Source organism: Dipodomys spectabilis, unplaced genomic scaffold (assembly GCF_019054845.1).
Source record: "Dipodomys spectabilis isolate Male_0828 unplaced genomic scaffold, ASM1905484v1 ptg000095l, whole genome shotgun sequence".
NCBI lineage: Eukaryota > Metazoa > Chordata > Mammalia > Rodentia > Heteromyidae > Dipodomys > Dipodomys spectabilis.
Window position 1 is genome coordinate 38383388 of NW_024870772.1, and position 25664 is coordinate 38409051.

Below are 25664 nucleotides of genomic sequence, written 5' to 3' on the forward strand. Positions count from 1 at the left end.
TGAACTGCCTTTGTTGTTGTTGTCAGTCATGAGGCCTGAACTCTGGGCCTGGGTGCTGTCCCTGAGCTCTTCAGCTCAAGGCTAGCACTCTACCACTTGAGCCACAGCGCCACTTCTTCTGCTTGTATGGGGCTGAGGAATCGAACCCAGGGCCTCATGCATGCAAAGGCAAGCACTCTACCACGGAGCCACCTTCCCAGCCCCTGAACTGCCTATTTTTTATTGATGTTTTACACTGGTATCTAGAGCTTGTACTCAGAGCCTGAGCACTTATTCATTCAGGCTGGAGCTCTACCACTTGAGCCACAGCTCCTTTCCCAGCTTTTCAGTGGTTAATTGGAGCTAAGACTCTCAAGGACTTTTCTGACCATGCTGGCTTCAAACCACTATCCTCAGATCTCAGCCTCCTAAAGAGCTAGAATTACATATAGGTGTGAGCCACAGGGACCTGGCCTAGACTGACTCACTTGTTCTCAGGAGTTTGATATATGGAAAAACACTCTAGACAACTGGCTTGCTGGTGGTAATATGGGACATTTGCTTGTTTGTTCTTGAAATAATGCCCTTGGCCTTGTACAGACCCCTATAGGCTATAAAACAAAAAAGCAGTAGCAACAGAAGCTTCACCTTTTTTCTTGAACAGAGGAAATTAATTTGCATGTTGACCTTCCTATTAAGTATGACCTAAGAATAGTGCCTGAATTACTAGAGGGAAATCTCCAAATTTCAATTCAAACTGAATCCAGTTTTGTATGTGTTTACTTGAACTGGAGAAAATTATCTTGGTTAATATAACCATTCTCAATTGCACCAGTTCTAATACCCCCCCTACCCCCACCCCATTGCCCCAAGTAATAGAATATTATGGAAAAGGGAATGGCTATTAAAAACTGGGATGCTCTGGTCAGGTGCTAGTGGCCCACACTTGTAAATGCTAGCTACTAATCAGTTGAGGTCTGAGGATCAGAATTCAAAGCCAGTCTGGACAGAAAAGTCTGTGATACTTTAAACACCAATTAAGTCAGAAAAAGGTGTAGCTCAAGTGGTAGAGTGCAAGCCTGGAGTGAAAAAGCCAAGCAGAAATTTGAGGCCCTGAGTTCAAGCCCCAGTGGCAAAACAAAACAAAAAAATAAAAGTGGGAATACCTTTGCTAGGAGTTTTCCTCGTTTGCTACATTATGTAAGTTTACAACAGCTTATGTGACAAGGGAATCTCTGCTGCCCAAGCATCCTGCCACAAAGCATTGATTTAATTCCATAGCAGTCCTGTGGCACTAAGGTTTTAAAGATGCCAGAAATACCCAGGAGGGCCTGAGCTCCTGGTAGCTCCACACTTGGTTGAGTTGGTGCTGGCAGCTATGTAGTGGAGTGACGCAAGGACCAACCCTCAACAGAGGAAGCCTCAACAACAATCTTTGTTCATCGAATTACCATCACCTAGCCCGACCCCTCCTCTATGAGGAGGTCACAGAAGATGGCAGCCAACTGAGACTCTCATCCAGTACCTCCATGTCCAGTTTTCTTTCAGGGTTTCATGGCCTGTAGGGACCCAGGCAGGAAAGAAAGAAGAGCACCAACTAGCAAACCCAAAGGTATCTAAGCCGATATCACCTGATTCATCGCTCCATCCCAGTTCCACAGGAAGTTTCTCCAGACTCTGGGAACATGATTCTTGAAGACTGTGGAAATGGTCTGTCCCTGGTAAGGCTCACCATTTCTATATGAGTCATAGTCTGTTTACTAGATTGCAAGAACCAACAGTTCTATGGTGCCATTCTTCAAATAGAGACGGGAGCACTAATACCTAGGATTTTTATATAGTTAGAGGTAAAAGATACTTCCAGCAAGCTCTTTACTGGTACTCTGACCTCTCATTACAGTTTTCCAGCTCTATGAGTTTGCCTTGGTGGACTCAAAATGTCTCTTCCAGTTGAAGTTATTACCTTCCCTTCATAGGCCTTAGGAGCTCCACAGAGCACTTGAACAATTGCTCCTAGTGCACAGGAAGAAATCTCCATGGACCCAGCCATGCATTAGCAAAAGGATATGCTGGCACAGTATCACAGTAGGGCAGAGCTGGCGACTGTTCCTGTGTCCACTGTAGTAGAGAAACCTTGCCTGTGACATTGTATTATTATCAGAGAGGACACGTACTTGCCCTCATTAATACATATTCATTCCTCATAATATGGTGAGACGTACCCCCCGAGAAATCTGCGCCATTCACAACATTCTTAGTTCACTTTTATATATTTCGGGACCTCTGGAAAATATTAAAAGAATGTTTCATGATACCTCCGGGAAGAAAGGGCACATGCCATATGTCCTTGTTCAACAGGAGCCAAATGCTAACACTTTTGAGGCAATCTGGTGTTTAGACTGAAGTTTCATACAGTAAGACCCAAGATGGAAACTCATGCAAAAAGAATGCAATCCAAGTTACAAAGGACAAACATGAATTAATTCTGGATGGAGACATGGGAAATCTCTAGTAGGAGGAGACTAGATTTATTGGACGGAAAAACCATTGTAATGCATGGCCCAGCTAGAAGAAGTGACACGTGGTCACCATGTCAACCTAACAGATGATGAGTCCTGGTAAATGACCAGACACCCCATAGAGAAAACACTGTGCAATCTGCTAAATACAGAATACTCTGCTACAGTGGAAAAGATGTTAAAGAGGGCTAGATTTGCTATTGGTTAAAATATCAATTTAATAGAAATTATATAAATGTATGCACACAACTATATATACCTATCACACACAATATTCGGTCTTATTTGTCCAGGGCCAAATGTGATACATATGCTTTGGCTCAGCTAAATTTCTTATCAGAACCTTGAGGAAAAGTTCTTACTAGAAGCAGTGGAGCTGGGAGACTAGAAGTGTAGGTTTAAGGGCAAAGCTCTGATCTAAGCACTGATGAGCTGAATGACCTTGGGCATTTCAATTCTCCAGTCCTTTTCTATACTGGGATGGTAACACTGACATTACAGGATTATGATGACAAGGTAGTGAGACATATTGAGTTAAGAGCCTTGTCAACAGTTTATATTCAATAAACTCTGTTTATGCATGCCCTTATTTGAGGAGGTGTGAGGCCCATGATAATAATGGGACATTTGTTTGGAGTCTGGCGGTACACTCTGTAAGTGAGTGGAAAAGAAGAGACAGGTGACTGGGAAGCTTCCTCTTACTAGTTACTCATGCTCTGTCCTCATAGAGAGGGGTTGCTGAGACTGATGTGGTGTAGTGGAACACAAGGTTTGGTAGGAGAATAGCTTAATAAAGGCTCTGCTACTGCGGTTGGGGAAGGGAGGTGTCTTCTGAAGGGTGACAAGGGGTGGCAGGCAAATGTGGTGGACACTGGTCAAACATAGAACCTTGCCCCCTATCTGATAGACCTTCATCCATACTGGCTTGGATTTGAACTTTCTAATGAAAAAGAAAGACTGGCTCTTCTAGGCCGATGTTTCCTGCTGTCTTCTGGTCTGAGATATCTTCAGGCATATTCAGAAACTGGTGGAGCCACTAGGAGCAAAGAAGGGCAACAGGATACATCAGGCCCACTTCCACAAAGCTAGAGGACAGTGATTCAGGGAAGTGCCCCTTGATTTCCACACTCTGCCCACCTACCACTGAAAAGAAGCTGTGGCTGGGCTGGTCCCTTAAAGCAAGCAGCTGCCTCAGAAGAAAATTGCAAATCTGACTCTGAGCTGAAGGCCTGAGGTCACTTAGTCTAGGTTTGAACTTTACTGTCATATCTCAATCCACAAGCCACCAGTTACTGCCCATGATTAGTTATCAAGAATGCAGAGGATAAACAATTCTCTCTCAACCCTTCCATCTGGTTCACAGACTACCTTTAATCTTAACCTTTAATAAAGTGATCACACTTTAATGGATCAAATATTGATTTTGTTGGGGTCAGTACATATACATTTTAAAGCCTTTCACGATTAATGTTATATATGATTTTAGAGTAGTATTTACAGATCAAACATTATAGAAGGCTGTTCTAGTCTCTACAAAAATTCCTCTAAAAAGTGTGGGAAAAAGTACTCAATAAGACTTTTCTAATAAAGATACAAACTTACCTGAAAGAGCTGGCAATGTTTCACCCAGTACAATAAAAGCAAAGCAAAACAAAACAAAAAGCCCCGAAGTCTTTATTTACTAGATCTTGTCCAGGAATCACTACATTTTTCAAGTCTATTGTTAGATGGTATTTCTTTAAAGACTTTTTTTTTTGCATCTGGGATTCAAACATTAACTTATTCCATATGTGCCACAGAGTGCAAGTAGAGACATTATCTTGGATAACATAATGCCAAATGTTTCCTTTAAAGTTCCATGCAAATTATATCTTTCTCACCTCTCTACGCACTCCTTGACAACAGCAAAATTCCCATCTCCTATTGTCCTCCCGACTTTATATCGTTCTGTTATCGTGGCTGGAATCTGGAAGCCTTCCTCGGACACTTCTGGAAGAATCATGAATATGTTTTTATTGGTAGAAAAGGGGACACAGATGTTGAATCAGGAGACATTCAGAAGTATCCTCTTATAGACTGGGACTGATTTAGAATCAATATATCATTTTCTGTATATGACGTAATTGCATACCCTCCCTCTAAGACCATGTATATACTCAACAGTTTTTACTAAGACAAATGATGAACTAAAAGGAATCAGATGGGGTCTACCTCCACTTATATAAATACAAGTAAAATTTTCTCCTGCAGTAACGATTTGAAAGAGAAAGCTTCATTTTTTTCTCCTTCCTTCATGCTAATTTGATTAATCCCATTTACTGAATACCCACTGTGTTAAGAGGAATGGCATTCCTATACACAGTACAGGAGAAAAATACAGTTCTTATGCAACTCTGGGCTTCTTGACATTGTTCAAGCATGAAAAATACTTGCTGTTTGGACACTTTACTACATCCTGAAATGGAGACCTCTGTAAAATTCCTTATGAACTAAGCATTGATTGCCACCCCTCCCCAGTTGGACTGAGCAGACTTTAGACAAATGTTCTCACCACCAACCTGCAGAGCAGATGTTGAGTTAAAATTGCAATATCTATTATGTCTGTGAACAGAACAGTTTTGTACTTTCAATTATGTTAGTGCCACTAACACAACACATTTTCCACCCCTGAAAATGCATTTTCGAATATTTTACAAATGCCTAATAATGCTTTAAATATCTCAGGCCATAAAACTAAATAAGCCATGCTTAGGTCACATAAATATGCTGGATAACCTTTAACATGTTAAGGGTGTAAAAAGCCTTTTATAGCTAGGCTCTAAAATTTACATGCTTTAAAGTTATAAATCCTAGCTCTCTCCCTCAGGCAATCTGAATGCAAACTGTGAGGGAAGCATAGTGGGTTTTCTAAATGTGCTCCTCCTCTGACCTTTCATCATCAATGGAGACTGAATATTTTGTCTCAAAATAAAATAAGAACCTTAAGAGCACGTGTGTGTGTGTGTGTGTGTGTGTGAGAGAGAGAGAGAGAGAGAGAGAGGCTTTCTGGTGTGTTTTGTATACCCACATTTAGTCTATTTTGTTGGGGAATAACAACTAGAGATTCTCAACCATCAGATACTTCAGAACTTCATACTGGCATCATGATAACACTCACTCTGCATTCATGGTGGATGGACTTTCTGGGAAGTGTGGTCTATATTTCCTGCTCCTACTATTGCCCTGGGTGTTTGAGCAGCCTCTTCACTTCTTTTGGTGGCAACATTTTACTGTTAGTCCTCTATAACCTATCTAGATGGTGCCCAGAATAAGTAAGGGCTTGAAGCCAATGTCCTCCTCCCTTCTCCTTGGGAAAGAGACATGATTTTACGTGTTTGAAGGACTCAGCCAGGGGATTGTTATCTGCTCCATGGGATAGGAGAGGAATGATTGGTGTTAAATCTATTGCAAAGCATCTGAGTTTATAAAACATATCTGCAGATGACACCAATTTAAAGCCAGTTAGTTCCGGGGTATTACAAGCAATCATCTTTGGTTGTAGGGTAAATGGGAAGTGGAATAGCTTGGTCATCCTCCCTTCCACGAGAAGCCTGCACTGAGGCATCACCCAAAGCACTACTCTTGGGATTGTTTTCTTCATGATGATTGATAAAGAGAAGTGTACTCAAGGACCATTTCATTTCATTAGAAGAATACACCACATTGGAACAAAAGGGGCTTGTAGATGTCTGAACTACAAATGTTTGGAGATGCAAAAATGTCCCATACTATGTGGTAGTCAGGAAATTATTCTTATGTAAGTCATATGCCTTATTTGATGTAACAAAAATGTCTCCTCCACAGAGTGTTTGGTTTTTTTTGGGGGGGGGATGGAAAGGGTTGGTTGGGATGAGAATATCAATCATATCACTTAAAACAGCAAGAAGAGCCTATGATCTCCCCCCCCAAAAAAAAATTGGGGATAGAACCCAAGGCCTTGCACGTGCTAGAAAGCCTCTACTATTGATCTACATTTCTAGCCCTTGATACTTCAACAGTGGCTTGAACATAATCATTTTAGCTTTTTCCAAGAGTTTTCCCCTAATTGATTTGAGATTGGTGGAATGACCCCCCTGGGGGGGGGTCGTTATTTAACAGAACTAAGATTTGGAGGGCAGAAGAGGTTTGCTCAAAATCATGCAGTGAATTAGTGAAAAAAGTGAGCTCTGGAATCTTAGTCATTCAACCACATCACAGAGAATGAGCTTAAAGAGACAATTTTTTTCAATTGCCACTGAGCCAACTTTTTATAAAGCCACAGTTTATGTTCTCTTCAACATGTGGAAAGTTACTTTCTGTGATTTCTGAAGCAAATAGATTTCTGAAGCTGGCCTCCTAGGAAACATACTCTCATAGGAATTGAAACATCTCCAAATTAGGCCAATTTCTTCTCCCCATTCTTCTAGAGCCATCCTAATCCCAGGTGAGAGCCATATTTACTTCCTATCCCCCAGTGATTGGCTCCCAAGAGCTGTTGGGAGAATAAATCCAGCCAACCCATTCTCTGCTCCCTGTACAAGCTGGGAAAATCCCAAGCCCATCACCTTCCCCAGGGCCATCGTTCTCATCCATCGAACTGCAGACTTTGGTGGATGCAAGTGAAGTAGAGGAGCCGCCATGTTGAGAGCTCTGTAAAGGGACAGAAACAGAAAATAAAACAATTGGGTCAGAGTGACCAGTCTCCATATGCTATGTCCAGCCTGGAGTCTCAGGAGGTAGCTTTGCCCATTCCCAGGGAGGAACTTTGGTCTTCACACTTGGAAAAGAAGTCTTTAGCATATTCAATGATGGCCACCACTCTTTCTGATCCAATCTACCAGTAGCAGGTTGTGTTGCCTGGATCTGGCTAGTTAATGTGCACCTGGACTTTCCAGGGATTTTGATTCCTTTTGCCCAAATGAGCATCCTTTAGCTCACAGTTTGGGTTTGACAAATTTTAGGCATCTGTCTTCAGTCCACTGGCAAGTAGGGCTTCAAATATGGACCATTTTGATCTTATCTGCTATATTTACTATAATAGAGTAATACAGTTGTATTTTTTTTTTACAAAATGTTACCAAAAAAATTCAGCCTTACTTCAGCTCTAAGAAAAATGTAAAAGATTAGGCTTGAGATAGATGGGAGCAATAAAAAGGTTATCAGTCCATTAACTATTATGAAGTCTGAGGTAGAGAGACGAATAAGAGCCTATCAGGAGCAGGTGGCTCATGCCTGTAATTCTAATCAGGAGGCTGAGGTCTATGGATCCAGGTTTGAAGCCAGCCCAGGCAGGAAGTCCTTGAGACTCTGATCTGTAATTAACCACCTAAAAGCTGGAAATAGAGCTGTGGTTTAAGTGGTAGACTGCCAGTCTTCAGCACGAAAGATCAGGGACAGGGGCTGGGAAGGTGGCTCATTGGTAGAGTGTTTGCCTTGCATGCATGAGGCCCTGGGTTCGATTCCTCAGCGCCACATAAGAAAAAAGAAAAAAGACAGAAGTGGCGCTGTGGCTCAAGTGGTAGAGTGCTAGCCTTGAGCTGAAGAGCTGAGGGACAGCACCCAGGTCCAGAGTTCAGGCCCCATGACAGGAAACCCCCCCTCAAAAAAAAAAAAAAAAAAGAAAGATCAGGGACAGTGTCCAGGCCCTGAGTTCTAGTCCCAGGACTGATACAATTAAAAAAAAAGAATGAAAGTCCAAGTCTGATTGTTCCTTTATAATTTTGATGGATTTCTGACTAGGAGCATAAATAAATAAGGTAACAACTATGTCAAAGCACTTAACAGACAACACAACATCCAATATTGCGTATTTTGGCTGGGTAGGGATATACTTTAACAATGTATGGTTTCATTTTTCCCTCTAGTTCTTAAGAACACAAGTTGGGCACATTGCAATGCTATTTCTAAATGGTGAACACAGCTTGTCCTAAAGGCTCTTCCTTCTGCTTCCCTGGGTTTATCCACTTGGTTGGCCTGATGGGAGCAGGAGGCGGTGAGGGGGTGGCATTGGCTCATGCTGCCGGCTGTCTGTGGAGCAGAGAGAAGGGAAAGACCATCTGTAGTTGAGCTGATCATGAAGAGGCAACGAGAAGCAAACTTGACCTACTTTTCCTCGGCTTACCTGTTTCATTCAACCTCCTTCCTACTCCATCTAGCCTTATGTACAAAGTACAGCGCAGTGGGGCGGGGGGAGTTCATTATACCCAACAGCCTTTACAAAGAAAAGATTTTAGTGTGCATTAAAAAACGACTCTAGTAGTTGGAGAATTGCTCTTGTAAGGCAATTTCAATCAAGGGCCATGGAGCATTTTCCTGGGTGGGATGAAGACCAGAGTATCTCATTGGATGAGTTCATGAATGCTGACAGCTGACACAATTGAGATGGAAGTTAATCGAAATGTGTTTAAAATGACAGGTGCTAGTGGCTCAAGCCCGTAACTCTAGCTACTCAAGAGGCTGAAATCTAAGGATTGTGATTCAGAACCAGCCCAGGCAGGAAAGCCCATGAGACTCTTATCTCCAATTAACTACTAAAAAGCGGGAAAGGGAACTGCGGCTTAAGTGGCAGAGTAGTAGCTTTGAGCACAAAAGCACAAAAAGCTCTGAGTTCAAAAACAGGACTGGCACAAAAAAAAAAAAAAGAAAGTGAAACAGGAAATGACACCTTTGCTCCACTGCAAGGACTTCTGGAAGTTTTGTGATCACCTCTGAATCCTTTGAAGTTTATATGGCATTCCCATTAGTTCCCACTATCACAAACTGCTTTCTATCAATAAATTAGGGTTTGAGCTGTCTCTCCATCTTGTCCCCTCAAATCTTTATATGACCAGCAGCACACCTTTGTCATATGTCTAAATAGAAGAAAGATCCATGCCTAGTCATCACATGACACAATGGATACATACCCCATGGTATCAAAGGGACTGTGAACATCTCAGCTCCTAAACCATGCTCTGCTGACTTTTGTGAAAGTCTGTTTGTGTTTATAACATTGGAACAGGAGGCTGAGACAAGGCAGACTTATGCTGATGACTGCAGAAAGTAGACATTAACAGGACCACATGTAAGGGGAAGTGATGTGTTTTCTGAAGCAGTATGATCCTTTATTTCTGGTGCTATTGCAGGAATAATGCTGCTCCAATGAGGAAAGCACTAAGGAAATGTCTAAGATCTAGAATTTCTCTTTTGATTTTCTGGTCCTTGAAATTTCTTCCAGTAGCATTACACGTAGTGCTTCACTGTAATGTGGACACATTGTGGTTTGGGGTGACAGATGCTCCTGTGGCATGTGGTGTTTTATATTTTAGGGTACAAAGACACATTCTTTCATTAAACATGCAAGTTAATAGATCTTCAGTGTGTTTCCTAGCAAGGATAGCCACAGTTTATACGCTCAGTTCTGAATTCTTCTAAAATAAAACTACCAAGCACTTTCAACACAGAATTCTGACCCAAATGCTATCTCTCAAGCTGTTATATTCCATAAGCTTGTTGTGTATTATTCACTAAATTGACTTATCAGCTAATGAATTGTGTTTTCAACAGTGCCACCAAATGTCTGCTGTACTGAATGCTTGCCACAAGGCCAGCTGTGTTTTCTCTACCATATGCATGAAAGAAAAAGTTCCGGAAGGTTTTCAGGCTCTGGTGTGTGTGTGTGTGTGTGTGTGTGTGTGTGTGTGTGTGTGTGTGTGTGTGTGTGTGTGTGTGTGTGTGTGAAGTTTGCTTATGCCGAAGGTTTTCAGGCTCTGGTGTGTGTGTGTGTGTGTGTGTGTGTGTGTGTGTGTGTGTGTGTGTGTGTGTGTGTGTGTGTGTGAAGTTTGCTTATGCCGAATCCAGATTCTTGCTGTTGAAAATATATGCCTGATCATTTTATTTTGGCTGTCTGAGAATAAGCTGATCACTGAGAGTTTTAAGAAAAAACTTATTTACTTATAAGCAAAGTAAATGCAAAGTCCCAGTTTTGTTTATTATGCTCAAACAGAGTAAGATAAATCTATTTAATTTCTAACAGTGTTAGCCCTTCAGTTTGCTAAGGAAATAAGATTGTGAATGCTATGTACTTTTTTAAGACAAAGATCATCCAGGAACTTAAAGAACTTCAGAAACTAAGAGAAGACCTAAATATGATCTATTCCATGCCATTTCCATCAAGAAAACAAATTACTCACTTACAGGAGACCATTTGGTGGCCAAATGACCTTTGCTGAAATGTCACTGGTAAAGACACATGGTTCTGCAGGTACTATCGTAACTCTTACCATGTAGTATACAAAAGGAACCTCTTTAATTTATGTTGAAATTATGTCCTTTGGTATTTTCCATTTATTGTTTCTGCCTCTCATCTCTAGAGTCACCTGGAAGAGATCTACTCTATTTTCCATATGACAGCACTTCAGGTTTTGGGGAATAGCCACTGGGCTTCTGCGTCTACTCTTTTGATTTGCATATTCTCAGTTCCTTTAGTTGTTCTTCATGTGTCAGAGCTCCAAGAGCTCCTTTCACCTCTGGTGAACACATTCCAGCTGTCAATACTACTCTTTATAGCTGGTATTCAAAATTGAATGCAATTTTCTAGGTGTGTTATGACCAGCACAAATGAAAGGAAAAAATTGCCATTTGCTTTCTCTAGAGTAGAATGTTAGTCTACTTCAAAATCATATTGACTTATCAATGGTACCATGTGTTTTAACCTTCCACTGAACTCACAGGTGTGTCTCATTTCCTCAGACTGCATTTGAGAGGTTGGTGTTTTGGACCAACCCCAGTACTTCATACATTCATTCATATGAAATGTCACCTTTATTATATTAATATGCTTCCATCCTGTTACTTTTTGGATTCTGATTTTTGTCACCTAACACTTTTGTGTTTCTTTCTCTTTATTCTCGTTTTCCTTTCTTTCTCCCTCCCTCCCTCCCTCCCTCCCTCCCTCCCTCCCTTCCTTCCTTCCTGCCTTCCTTCCATCCTTCCTTCCTTCCTTCCTTTTCTTTTTTCCTTTCTTTTCTTTCTCTCTCTCTCTCTCTTTATCTCCCATCTCTCTCCCTTTCTTCTGTTCTCTCCCTTTTTCTCTGTTAAAATAATTTTAGTAATCAGTTGGCCTTTTCAATATGGTTATTCCTAAGCCACCTCAATGTACATAACTTCTATCTTCCTAGAACATTTCTCTTATCACCCACAACTGCCTGAGAAAGTTTGAACATAGCAAAATGAAAAGGGGTAAGCCCTTACTCCTTAGAACTGACCTAATGAGACTAGCCTTTATATCTGACCAATAAAACTTGAAAATCTCACCTATATTTTTGATTGCTTCTAAATGAAATCAATTTGCCTATTAGATTTTCTGAGCAGATTAAAACCATTTTAGAAGGAATATGTTACTAAGGTTTTGTGTTTGCTTCAGTCTGTTTGCTAATTCCAAAGCATCTGGGCCTACAGTACAAAACCTACAGTTTATTTTAGAATTTAATGCAATTAGCTGCTCTGAGAGGCGTTCTAACATTTGAAATGTCATCACCTCCCAGCAGATTTAATGGGAACCATTTGGGCAGGTTGCTGACACCTGGATGCTTTTATGGCACACCTTCATAAGAGAACTAAGTCAGAACACATCCTTAAGTGTAGCTTTTTAGCTTGAGATCACATAACAGATGGAGAACATATCACACTTTTTGAAGTAAGTGAGAAAGCTGACATAACAGCTCTAACCACATTTTACCAAGATGTATTTGATGACTCTGTAGTAAAAGAAACAGTTCATTTTCAATGTTATGCATTATCCCTGCCACTCGCATTAATGTTGTCACTCATCTGGGGTCCATATTGCATCAAGAATTGGAAAGTATCCAACTGATACAACCAATATAGTCAAGATAGAAAAAGCTTGCCATAACTGTAGATCTGGCTGGATAATTGTGCAAATTCCACTTTACATTTTGTCCTGGCACCTTCTTATTACTTTTTTGAATTGATGTTGATGTGAAGAGTGGTTGAAAAAGTTTAGAGATCAAGTGCTCCCTGGCTTGTGATTTCTGAATCAGCATGATAAAGAAAACCTAATCAATAAATCTTATAACAGACTTTAAATAGTAGTCTTGGTAGTCTCAGTAGTTTATAGTTTTGAACACAGAGTTGATGGCTCATGTCTATAATCCTGTTTACTCAGGAGGCTGAGATATGAGGACTGAAATTTTAAGGCAGCCTGGGTAGAAAAGTCCATGAAACTCTTATTGCCAATTAACCAGCAGAAACCTGGAAATGGAGATGTGCCTCAAGTGGTAGAGTGCCAGCCTTCTGTGCAAAAGCCAAGTGAGAGCATGAGGCTCTGTGTGAAAGCCCCAGTACTAGTACAAAAATAAGTTTTGATGACAATCTAATTTAACAGCATTAAAAACAATATTAGTATAGAAGGCAGAAGAACCTTAGTCTTCTGTGTAATATAGAAAAGCCATATAAATTTATTTGCTTCCCATGTGGTTATAAGACAGTAAGTTGAAGGCCTCATAATTTGAAAGAAGCACAATGGGAATGTCTTTTCCAAAATTCTTTATCTAAATTTATTTTTAATTTTTTTATGATACTAGGGTTTTAACTCAGGGTCTTGACTTGGCTAGGCAGGTGCTCTACCATTTGAGCCATATCCCCAGTCCTTTGTCTGAATTCTTCACAGCATATTCAGCCTATATACTTTATGCTATAAATAATCATGTTAAGAACTAGGAATAAATATTAAAATTTTAAATAAAGATTTAAAATTTCAGACTGGGCACTGGTGGCTCATGCCCGTAATCCTAGCTACTGAGGAAGCTGAGATCTAAGGATCAAAGTTCAAAGCCAGCTCGGGTGGGAAGGACCTCCAGAAGAGGTCCATGACCTTCCAGAAAACTGGAAGTGGAGGTATGGCTCAAAGTGGTAAAGTTCTAGCCATGAGTGAATAAACTCAGGGACATCTCCTAAGCCCAGAGTTCAAGCCCAACAACCAACAACACAATAAACACAAAAAATCCATAAAGGAAGCCGGGCGCCAGTGGCTCACGCCTGTAATCCTAGCTACTCAAGAGATTGAGATCTGAGGATTGCGGTTCAAAGCCAGCCCGGGCAGGAAAGTCCGTGAAACTCTTATCTCCAATAAACCACCAGAAAACTGGAAGAGGTGCTGTAGCTCAAGTGGTAGAGAGCTAGCCTTGAGCTGAAGAGCGCTCAGGCCCAGAGTTCAAGTCCCATCATCAACCAAAAAATAAAATCCATAAACGTTTGGTTACATTATCCCAAAGACTAGAGAACTATTGTTCATCAAAAAAGCAGAAAATTAACATGAGAATATTGGCATCATGGCTGTGCTAGTGAAGAGAGGAGAGCTAAAGTTAGTAAATATAGTGTGTATTTAAGTCTATTGTCTGTGGTATGAGGTAGCCTTTGCTTCTGTTTTCTCATAATTTCACTAAGGCCAAGATCTATAAATTTGCAATCTAAACTACTCTTTTGAAAGAACTATATCAGCAGAACTATAAGGCAGCTACAATGCCTTCATCTGAAATCAAAATTTGGGAAAGGACTGGTAAGTTGTGTATTATTGTGAACATAGTACTATCCCAATAGTTACTCTTTTGATGGAATTCCCAGCCTGTAATGAGGGGCGCTACATTTTACCTTAAACTCTAGTTATAATAAGGAAGTGTGAATTCAGTGTGGAATTCTATACATTTGGAAACATTCCCACTAATTATACCATTATTGCTGTGGAAAACTAATTTGATGTATCACACAAATAATGAAGAGGATCTATGTAGAGATAATTAATTTTAAGGTTAATATAAAATCTAATAAACTACTAAGTATAATAACAGAATGCTGAACTTTTATACATAATTGTAACATAAAATAGTTTCTAACTTGACCAGTAGAATATTTTTATCCTCCTTGACAGTATACCATGGATAAAATATATAATGATTTTTGTTCTAGGTTAAAATTGAAGAATCCAGTATCTTATTACATCTATTTAATTTTTAATATATTTCTTTATGAATATATCTATTCAGTACATTAAAAAGAGTTTGCACCATGTGCCCACACATAACCATATACACATATAATACTCCCACAGAAAATCACATGACCTTGAGAAACATACTTTTAAGCCCAGTAGACAGCTTGTATGTTTGGAAAATGTACTTTAATTTCCTTTTTGCAACCAGTTGGCAATCTGGCTGACACACTTACCCTTGGACCTAAGAAGAATAAATACAATGATTCTAACACAAGTAGCAGAAATAGAATTCCTCATCAGATAATCTACTTACTTTGTTGTTATCATCAGCATTTATACTTTAGATGTCATGTAGTTTGACTCTACAGTATCTCAAGCATCATTTGAGGATGGTCATCAAAGCATTGTGAAAATGACGCTTATCCCACACAGCCATTTCAGTTCCAACATCTATTCATCAAGCTTTCTGAAAGAAACTCGCTGTACAACATAGGCAGTTTTTCCTGTTTATTATATAGTTATTCTAAGGTGGTATCACAAAATTAACTTGGAGAGGAGTAACATGGTCCAATGTGAAATACAAAGTACAATATTTTACAATGCAACCACAGCATTAGAGATGGAACTTTCCAGTATGGGTAGTGGGTAGTTCAAGGACACATTTCATTAACTCTCAGATTTACAAAACTTCACTGATGACCTCGATCAATAGATTTTTTTTTCCAATAGATTGCAGTTTAAAACATTTTCATAACAAATACCTTTTTGAAAGAGGAGAATTCATATCCAAGTAACTCAAATGTAAGTGATAAGTATGCAACTTCTTCTTAAAATTGTTATCCAAATTTAAAACAATCGTAGCATATTTCAAAGTAAAATAAATAACTCAATTCATTGCTTGTTGATGAGTATAAACTCTTCAGAAAACCCATCACAAGAAAATTAACTTTTCTAGATCTTTGTCTATAAACATTCCAATAGATACTACCCTGGCTTCAAGAACATTCTGTGGCCATATATAATACAAATATCCACATATTACATGCATCACTTGTACTATCTTGGAATTTATCTATCATCTGTACTACAATAAATCATATGTCATGCACTCTTAGAAGTTATAGCGAGGGCCTCTGATGTCCTAGTTTATCCACATGCATTACAGGCACAAAATTGCAAGTATTTTTCAAGTGACAGAACAATAGACTGTATCAGGCAACTGGTAGACTGAATTCAACATATCTCTAATTTTCGCACTGTGGGCTATGCCAATCAAATACAGTGGGTCATTAACATGCACAATTAGAGACGTAACAATATGCATAAATGAGCAAAAGTACACAGAAAATTCAGTCAATTAGCATTTTCAGGTGTGTGTATCTTTATGTAGATATACACAAGTAGCAAGTATATTCAAAACAGTTTAGATCATCGTCTTAAAGGAACACAGGTTGCCTTACAGGTTATCTGGCTTTGTTATTACACTTCAAAATATAATTTTAATTCTCTTCTATTTATGCTTCAATATTATACTCAGCTACTCAAAACTCTATATATCAATGTTTCATTTTGTAGTGACAATTGTTACAGCTGTCAACACACACACATCAGTTATATTAAATTGTTCTAATGATCAAACAGCAAGACAGCATGTACTTATTTGTATTTAAGAGATAACACAATATTGGATTTGTCTGGATTTCAGTTTTTCAATCTGTCCTTGAATCAAAACTATACACACACACACACACACACACACACACACACACATGTGTGTGTGTGTATGTATTTGCCAGTCATGGGGCTTGATTTCAGGGCCTAGGCACTGTCCCTGAACTTCTTTTGCACAAGGCTAGCACCATACCACTTGAGCCACAGCACCCCTTCTGCCTTTTTCTGTTTATGTGGTATTGAGGAATCGAACCCAGGGCTTCATGCATGCTAGGCAAGCACTCTACCACTGAGTCACATTCCCAGTCCAGAACATTGGAATATTTTAAGCTATGTTTGTCATACTAGTTTAGCAATCTATTAATGAACTGATGTTCCAGCAAATATGTCACAGTGCAGCACTTTATTACACAATGGTTTACACTGAATTCTACAAAAGCCAGTAACATATAAGGTTGTACCATAAATATCATACTTGACTATTAATGTACTATACACATACACAGATACTTACATAGGCACACATCCACGGACACACTGAGCCCTGCATGTTCACATAAACATCCATACACCTGTATAGATATATGGCCACTCTACACAAATCAAATGGATATACTTTAGGAATATTCTTGTATGTTTTCATTTTTGTGAGTTTTAGACAACATTGTTATTATGGAAAAGAAAAAGAAAACTCTCACTCAAGTGTAGATTTCAGGTGTAAACATCAGTGGGACTGCATAGGACACACCAAAAATGCTTGTGAATATATAGGTATATATATATATTCATATTCAAGGATGTGTACTCATGGGTGGGCCTGAGACTTCTTAAAAGCCTCTGGTAGATACCCTTTAGATGCCCTGGCCCCACTTCATTTATTAAACAAGAAAAACCCCAGTAACAATCCCACATGATTCTCAAAGCCATAGTCTGGAGTTCACACTGAATTTACATGCTTTCAATATTACTAGGTTTGGCATTTCTAAAATTCTGAAAACAGGGAACTATTTCTAGTATCTTTTCCTAGGATACCTATGTCTAAGCAAAATGTGAGCACATTAAAAAACCTCTCAAATTTTAACTACAGCCCAGTGTTCAAAGCACACATTTCAAGATACCCATAAGGATAAAAACTCCTGGATTGCTGGATACAGTGCTTTCCTGTCCTGCAGATCTATTTTAAAATTCAGTGTCTCTATAGAAAAGGGTTTTAAAAGGAAGTAAATCTTAAGTTCCTATGCATCAGCAATGTTGTTCCGCTAATGAACTCAAAACTTTGATTTTGTTGTTAAGAATTTTGTTTTTAAATTGCGTTTTAGGTATAATAGAATTATGCTCTGCATACAAAGAGATCTCAAAGTCCTATAAACGGTGTGCGATTTCAATCTCAGAGGGACTTTAGTTTCAAACAGTAAATGATATATATTGCCCTGAACAGTCCCTTAATAAAAGTCATATGTTCCAAAGATTAAATGCTGTGGAATAGCATTTCCCTTGGAACTGCTTGAATGGAAAATTGGCCATGATATCTATCGACAATTAGCACAAGTCCACTTTCTTTTTGCCGTGTCTAAGCAAAGCCACAGGCTTTCTATCAATTGGCAATATCTGTTACTTATCCAGAACAAATAGCATTTATTGGACCCTGCTAAGCAGTAGTTGTCTGTAAGACTGACAGGGCAGGGAAGTTGAAATTACTAGAATTTATTTTTGTTCTGGACCATCTGACCCCACCAGATTTTAAGTTAACTGTTCCATTGCTTTCTTTGCATTTTTTGACAGTTTTGTCAAATACATACTAGTCTTTTATGGACTCAACTGTATTAAGTAATGCATTTTACAAAGACATAACTAAAACAGACACAGCATAGGCAACCTCACACATGTTTACTGTTTCAGCTAAGACAAAGCAGCCTTTTGATCTCAGCAGGAGTCTTGTTCATTTCTATTGGAAACAGTTTTAAAATCTTGAAGTCTGGAACAGGTATCATTATGAACTGTTCTTTCAAGATGGAATGGTTCAGTCTGCAAATCTTGAAAAATCTGCCAGAGAAGTGTCATTCTTTCCAACAGATTGGATAATGAGGCACTAATTATTACAGGGTTAAGTTTTCAAATGCTGTTTGTCTGGACATTTTATTTTTCTTCTTCTGATTTTTGGTTAGAATATTTTATTCACTTATAAAGTGAGAGAGTATCATAGATAATGATAAACCAGATGACAAAATTTGCCAGTTAAACAATTTCACCAAGGAGGTAAATCAGTAACATTTAAAACAGTGTATGACAACTGAATTTCTATCCATCTTGAATCAAACGTTTTAAAACTGTTTTCAAGTAAAATTTGAAAGAAATTTCAAGTAACAGTTTCCAAATGGTGTCATACATTTTTAATTTATTACCCACTGAGATATGTCAAGCCTGGAGAATATCAAAACCATGCTTTATAAGTCTTAAATTGTTAGTGTTTGAGCTAGTCAAAGTAAATGTTCGTGGATATGGCTTAAATACAATACACCATACACATTAAATTAATTCTTAACATTCAGATTCTAAAACAATTAATTTATGCTTGAGCAAAACTGACTATAATTTTTTTAAAGTAGAAGACTAGAAGAGCAGAATTAGTAGGTTAATGTTTCACAATGGGTTATAATCATAGACTTACTTGGTTTAACACAAAAGGAGTTTTGCATATGAAAATTGCCAAATAACCAGGATTTTTCAGAATGGAGATTTTAGGGGTATCACTTACATAGCACCATTTAAGGAAAGTTTGTCTCTTAAATTGATTTTCTAGAAGAAATCCAGACATAATTTTTACAGAAGTTTTTTACATGTTTGAAAAAGGACATGTATACTGTAAGGCAGAACTATATAATTTATATATCATTTACAGCAATGCCACTGAACAAGCTTCTCATGTTTCTATACAGCTTACGCTATACTGATGCTGTTTCCAAAAAAAAGTTAATTTTAAATATAAGATTTTCCTGACACAAAATCATGGAAGTTCTTATGTTTAATGCTAGTCTTCAAGAGATGTATCCACACAAAATTTTCCTTATCATGTATATTAGCTCATAAAATCATAAAAATTTTACTATTTAGGAAGAGAAAAATCTATTGTTTTCATTGTTTTACAATAAAAGTACCTCTAAAAGAACAGTTGTCCAAAAATTTTAAAGAATACAAACTTAAAAAAAATATGTCCTCCTGTGCTATTTAAGTCTGTTTTACTGTTGAATGTAGAATAATTGTGGCTATATGTCTATTATGGCTTAAATTTTTTAAAAAAGAAAATCTTTGGGTGCTGGTAGCTCATACCTAGAATCCTAGCTACTCAGGAGGCTGCGAACTGAGGATTGAGTTTTGAAGCCAGCTTGCCCAGGAAATCCTGTGAGACTCTTATCCCCAATTAACCACCAAAAAAATCTGGAAGTAGAGCTGTAGCTCAAGTGACAGAATGTTAGCCTTGACCAGAAAAGCTCAGAGACAGTGACTGGGCCTTGAGTTGAAGCCCCAGGACCAGCACACACACACACACACACACACACACACACACACACACACACACACTCACACACACAAATCTCATCAATGAATTTTTCTTGTTTACAATATTGGATCTTAGATGCACCTTATCTAGAAGCAGGGCTTATACAGAAACCTCAAACTTCCCCCAATCCAATCAAATGGAGGGGACATTTAAAAAAAAATCTCTCTTGAAGATGAATATCAGAAATAGAAAATGCCTGCACATTTACTTTTGTATAATTTCATTTTGATCATTTCAAGATATGCAAAACTCCTTTGTATTTTGTGGTTAGACATTTGTTTAGGAAATGTGAAACCTTCACCCAATCACAAACCATATACATTGCTCCATTGTGACTTTTACACTGAGTCTCCTACTGAGTCCAAATCCTCCGAAGAGAGGGGGCGATACAGGTCCTGTAAGATGAAGGGCGGGACAGATTCGTTTACTTGGCTTTTGTGGGTGCCCTGTCGCTCTTTTAGGAGCAACTCCAAATGGACATCCTTTGGTTTCTAATATTAACAGACCTTTTAAAGTCACCAACATCAGACTAGAGGAAAAGTAACAAGGGAGAAACCATGTACATTGACAAATGGATGCTGATTTTGTCTTTACGGCAAGAAAAATACTGCCCAACCTATCACAAGCTTTTGCCTTTAACTTGTGTCCAGCTGAGTTATGGTCTCTGACATCTGCCAAGGCCAGCTCTGCTATTCTGTGTCTAGGCAACTCTTCCATGAACATTTTCTTCTCATTCTGGGATGATAGGAATGTGCTTAACCTCACAAAATAATTTATCAGAGTGCCAGCTGGCAAATAGCATATTCTGGTCCCTCAGTAGCAACTCAATTGTTGTGATTTTACATAGGGTAAACCCAAATGACACTGCCTTTTCAAAATTTTATGTTTGTTCAACTGGAAGAATGCATAATTACTTCCTACCCAAGACTCCTTCCCTTTTCTCCAACTCCTTGCCCATTACTTTCCCTCCTGCCTCTTTCTGCTACTAGATCTCTCTGTTGGTAGCCAAGCAACCAGCTCAGATCTGCAGAGTGTCTACATTTGGCTTCTTTTCAATTTTGTTCCACCCACTCCTCCCATCATCTGACTGATCATATAATCTGCAAAAGTCAGTGCTGTGGGAGTATAACTGGGAACTTCATTCAACCTACACAACATAACACATTTCTTCTTTATGTCTTAAGAAATGGGACAAAAAGAGTTCTTGGATGGGAAAAGAACCTTATATGAGCTGTTTTGGGAGACAGTCAGACACTTCTAGACAGCAATTTAAATAACCATGCTTTGGAAAAGCAGGGAGGTTACTTGGTACATTGGTCTGGATATGTTTATAAAGCAAAAGATCTGACATGTAGGCTCTTATTATATAACACTATTTTGAAAGATCAAAAAAGAAGTAACAGGAGTGTGATTTTAAAGGAAGAAAAGTTTTTTTATATATAATTAATAGATATAAAAATAGAAATTATCTTATTTGTGAAGGAACAAATTTATCTCAACAATTCTTTTTTAAAAAAATTTTAAAAAGCCCAGTTTAAGTTTCTGTATTTAAAAATAAGGTGTGTGTGTATGTGTGTGTGTGTGTGTGTGTGTGTGTGTGTGTGTGTGTGTGTGTGTATGGGATTGTCAGCTCATTTTCCAGCTATGTTGCTAGGCAACCCAGAAGGAAAAAATAGAAGTAGCTGCTGTTTTCTAATTTGCAATAAAAAGAGGTAATTTATTCTTTGAAGTGTCTTCTTTTAGCACATGCCATCTTTCACTTATTTCAGTATTTCCTGCAGAGGAATGTAGCCAACCATTTGAAAAGAATATTTACCAAATTTGAAACAGGATTAGTGTTTAGGGATATTCTAGGCCTATTTTAACTAGAAGAGGTGATTTAATGCAGTTATCTATGAAGCCAGACGAAAGCCCCTCTCACTAGAGCAGCTAGGAACTTCTCCATGCACTGACACGATATATAGATGGGGGAAGTGCATAGATTTGAAGGCTTGAAAACAGAAGAATCTTTGAATAGATGAAGCTAAATGCAAAATCTTGGAAATAAAACCATGTTTGAATATATCTAGAATCTAGTTTACAACAAGTGTTTATAATTAAGATCTTCAGGTGATGATACATGCTTTGTCCCTTTAAAATGAGGTTTTCTCTCATAGATGATAATTGTAATGGTAATTTAAATGGCAAAATGAAGGATCTGTCAGATCCTTTGGGAAATGATTATATTTACCAATTGTTAAAAGTCTTAATTATGTAAGTCAATGACTACACAACTGGATAGAGATTTTCTGCCTCAGATGAACAAAATTTTTTCTGAAGCAGATAATACAGAGGGCAAAGATGCAAATTCTACCCTCATTTTACCAACAAAGGACATCTTAGCAAACTTTATACCCAGATGAAGGAGTTTCAATCCAAGGGAGAGATGCAGGAAATCTCAAACACTTTCAATGTCAGTAACTACATTCTTAATCCCAACTACACCTAGCTATATCAATAAATCTGGAATCAGAGTTTAATAGAGCAAAAGACAAAGAAACATTTCTATGCTAGGTGACTTTCCAAAGTATACACTGGTGTAGAAAAACCTGGGTAACATTTACAAAAAAAAAAAAAAAGGTCTCCCTGCACTGCAGGATAGATCCTTAAAAGAGTAAATGAATTGGACCAATTCATTTTATCAGTGGATCATTATGGTTCCTTGAAACCAAAAAGAACACCTCAGTAAAAACACTCACAAGGAACTGGAATATAGTTATTGTGTTTCTATGTTATTTTGTTTTCCAAATAGGACCCAGAATGGATAATAGAGTTCTCTGATATAACCCAGTGAAGAAGCTAATGCCAAACTCCAGGCTTCACAATCTAAACAATCTCTCCCTACTTCCAGGAGAACCAATGGTGAAAGATAATTGGTACAGAAGACTCCAGGATGGAGGGCTAAATGAGTCTTCCTTGTGCCCCACCTTGAGATGACTAATGGTTCTGGCAGCCTGGGCAGGAGAACTGAAGGGAAGGACTTCCATCTTGGATGAAGATGAAGCTTAAGGTTATGGAACTTGGAAGTGGTATTTTAGAACATGTAACACAAGATACTCAATTGAAGAATCCAGCATTTTAGTACAAGAGCTTCCAATATTGCTTGTTAAAATATTCAGTGAATATCATCACCACATCTCCTCAGGGCGCATATTCTTCCTACCTCACTTCTGAAATCCAGACTATGATGTGCTTTTGATTTCTTCCAAACACTATCCCTTGCTCTCCAACCCTCTTATTCTTGCCTTAGTAATTGTGACAGGACAAATGGTGCTAGTTGTAAAGCAACAAAACCAGTAGCCCCTCCATATTGAATAAAAAACTACCCCGCCCCACCACACCCATGTCCTCAGCACAGAAAATCTAACCCTGTTTCCAGCAAGTTTTCCACTTTGTCTCTAAGCTCAGCCAATTTCTCTGTAATTACATAAGATGCTTAAAATAAATGTAAGAAATGATTAAAGGGAGGGTGCTCAATGTGGATTTCATTCACAAAACCACATATCCAGCTGGGTGCCAGTGGCTCATGCCTGTAATCCTAGCTATTCAGGAGGCTGAGATCTGAGGATCATGGTTCAAAGCCAGCCCGGGCAGAAAAGTCCATGAGACTCTTATCTCCAATAAACCACTAGAAAACTGGAAGTGGCGTTGTGGCTCAAGAGGTAGAGTGCTAGCCTTGAGCTGAAAAGCACAGGGACAGTGCCTAGGCCTAGAGTTCAAGTCCCATGACCGACAAAAGAAAAAACAACAACAACAACAAAAAAAAACCCCACATATTCTACTAACCCCATACCCTGCTCCATGGGTTCTCGGTACCACCCTTCTATGCCATGGAACAAACCCTCTACCCGGTCTTTCCACTGAATTAACAGCACTATTCTTTAAGAGTCTGGTGATCAGTGATGTCACCTACTAAAACTCATTACAACTAAGGAAGCTTACAAACCAGTGGTAATAAAGCCTGTGCATCCAAAACAACAAAAGAGGAAGTTGGTGTTTTGTTTTTTTTTAAAAGGGAACCAGCCAATATATACTGCTTCTCAGAGTTAAGAGTTGGACAAGTTGATAAGAATGGAAAGCTTGGAGTTCTAGTTAACTCAGAGCAGTGAGAAGTGACCGACTTCGGGTCATCCACCTGCACTGGCTTGATTTATTCTCTGGAGACAAGGAACACTATTTGCTGCAATACCTGTGTCAAGGTTCAGATAGACCGTATGCACACAGGTAGCTTGCTTGCTTGCTTACCCTCTGCTTCCGCAGGCTTCCTGGGCTGGTGGGTGAAGGGCTTGGCGACTTGCCAGAGCGTGGAGTGGAGAGCTGACTGCCAGGGGTTCCATTAACTGGAAACACAAAGAAGCACAAAGAAGATTAAAGCATTTTAATGACAATTCATCTTGTCAGAGAAATAACCAGAGAGACCTCTCTTTAATGTTCCCCCCTGAAGAAAAACTTAAAAAGTAAGTAAGCATCTTTAGACAGGTACTGCTTTGTTAATTCTGTGTTTAATACAGGTTATATAATGTTTTTTAATGTACTTTTTCCACAATTTCCCTGATGGATTTATTAATGAGGGCTTTATACCAACAGACAATAGGACTATGGTTAAGGTCTTGAAGCCCTTACAATGAGAGAAACCTTAATTCTTCAAGTGCCCAGTCTTAACCCAGTAAGACAAAGTATTAGCTCAGATCACAACTGGCATTCTTAGTGACTTGATAAAACAGATCATTGTGCTTTTAGATTTGATAACTCCCTTCTAGAAGTTCCTACATCACTTGTGACCCATCTATCTCCAGGCTGATTCTGAGGGACAGGATAAAAAGTAATTGGCCACAGGCAGTGAAAGGAAAAACTCACAGTTTGACTTTGCTGCCGGTGAACATAAAAATCTGCTAACAGGTTCAAAAGACTGGAATTCTGCCCGATTTTTCAACTTTTATACACCATTATCACTAAGCCAAGATAAAGCCACAGCATTCAAGGTAGCTATTCTCTAGGTAACACCATTCAAGACATGACTTTTATAAAAAGATTTAAAAAGTAAACCTTAACAACAGGACTTTCTAAAGATAGGAAGGCAGCCTCTATTTCACTGCTAAAGACAGTATTTCAGTTCCACAGTGAGTGAAGTCGAATTAAACAGGAGACACACACATTCGGGATGGGGGGGCACATGATAAACACTTGCCACGAGGGTGGGGTGAGCCACGGGGAAGCCACTTACCTTCTATGAGTTCTAACATGGACACAGTATTTGACCTGACAATAGCAAGAGGCAAAAATCTCTTCTCAGCACTAAGCCAAGCACCCGCGGAAATAAAAGGGAGGCCGTTGGATTATGAGTTAGGGATGGCTCAGGCTGCTCCCCCAGCACACTGAATGAGATGCAGGATTCATCAGCAGATGCCTTTCCTGCGTAAAGGCTGACGTCCTCGCAGCAGCAGTGGGAGGTGCCGGTTCTGTCTTAGGCTATATCAAAGGTGTCAATTAAACCTCATGCCAACCCGGAGTCACAGCAACCCCCACCGACACACATTCACTCCGGAAGTCCCAGCCTGCTCACTCCTTTGCACTGAATCATAATGAAGTAGCGCTGGGAGCAAGAGTCTGGGGTGACTCATCTGAGAATCAAAATGACAATAACTTCTAAAGCCTGGCAAGTACCAGGTAATCAGGACAACTCCACAGCACTCAGTGGCAAGGTGTAATGTGTATTGAGTTTGTGTCCACCCCCTCCCCACATGGCCATGTATTCATAAAAACGTAATGGCCCATGGAAGTGGGTGGGTGTGGAGGGGGCTCTTTGTTTTGTTTGACCTGCTCCTCTAAAGATCTTAAAATTGTCATATACCCCATGCTGCATTAATGTGCAGTTTTGCCTTTGAAATGT

At 39.0% G+C, this 25664-nt stretch overlaps 1 protein-coding gene across 5 annotated transcripts in view; it reads right to left on the minus strand.

Annotated features, from left to right (window-relative positions):
* Dclk1 (doublecortin like kinase 1) overlaps positions 1-25664 on the minus strand; it is a 338861-nt gene that overhangs the window by 61076 nt on the left and 252121 nt on the right. Inside the window, exons 1-5 of one of the 5 annotated variants that reach the window (XM_042685808.1) lie at positions 24999-25017; positions 24020-24114; positions 7035-7166; positions 4630-4636; positions 4379-4487 (exon numbers count right to left, since the gene is read on the minus strand). In XM_042685808.1, the coding sequence (XP_042541742.1) occupies positions 4379-4487; positions 4630-4636; positions 7035-7166; positions 24020-24114; positions 24999-25017 (362 nt within the window). Of the gene's footprint in view, positions 1-4378; positions 4488-4629; positions 4637-7034; positions 7167-24019; positions 24115-24998; positions 25063-25664 lie in introns of those variants that run through there. The other 4 variants (XM_042685809.1, XM_042685810.1, XM_042685806.1 and 1 more) reach the window with 4 other exon arrangements.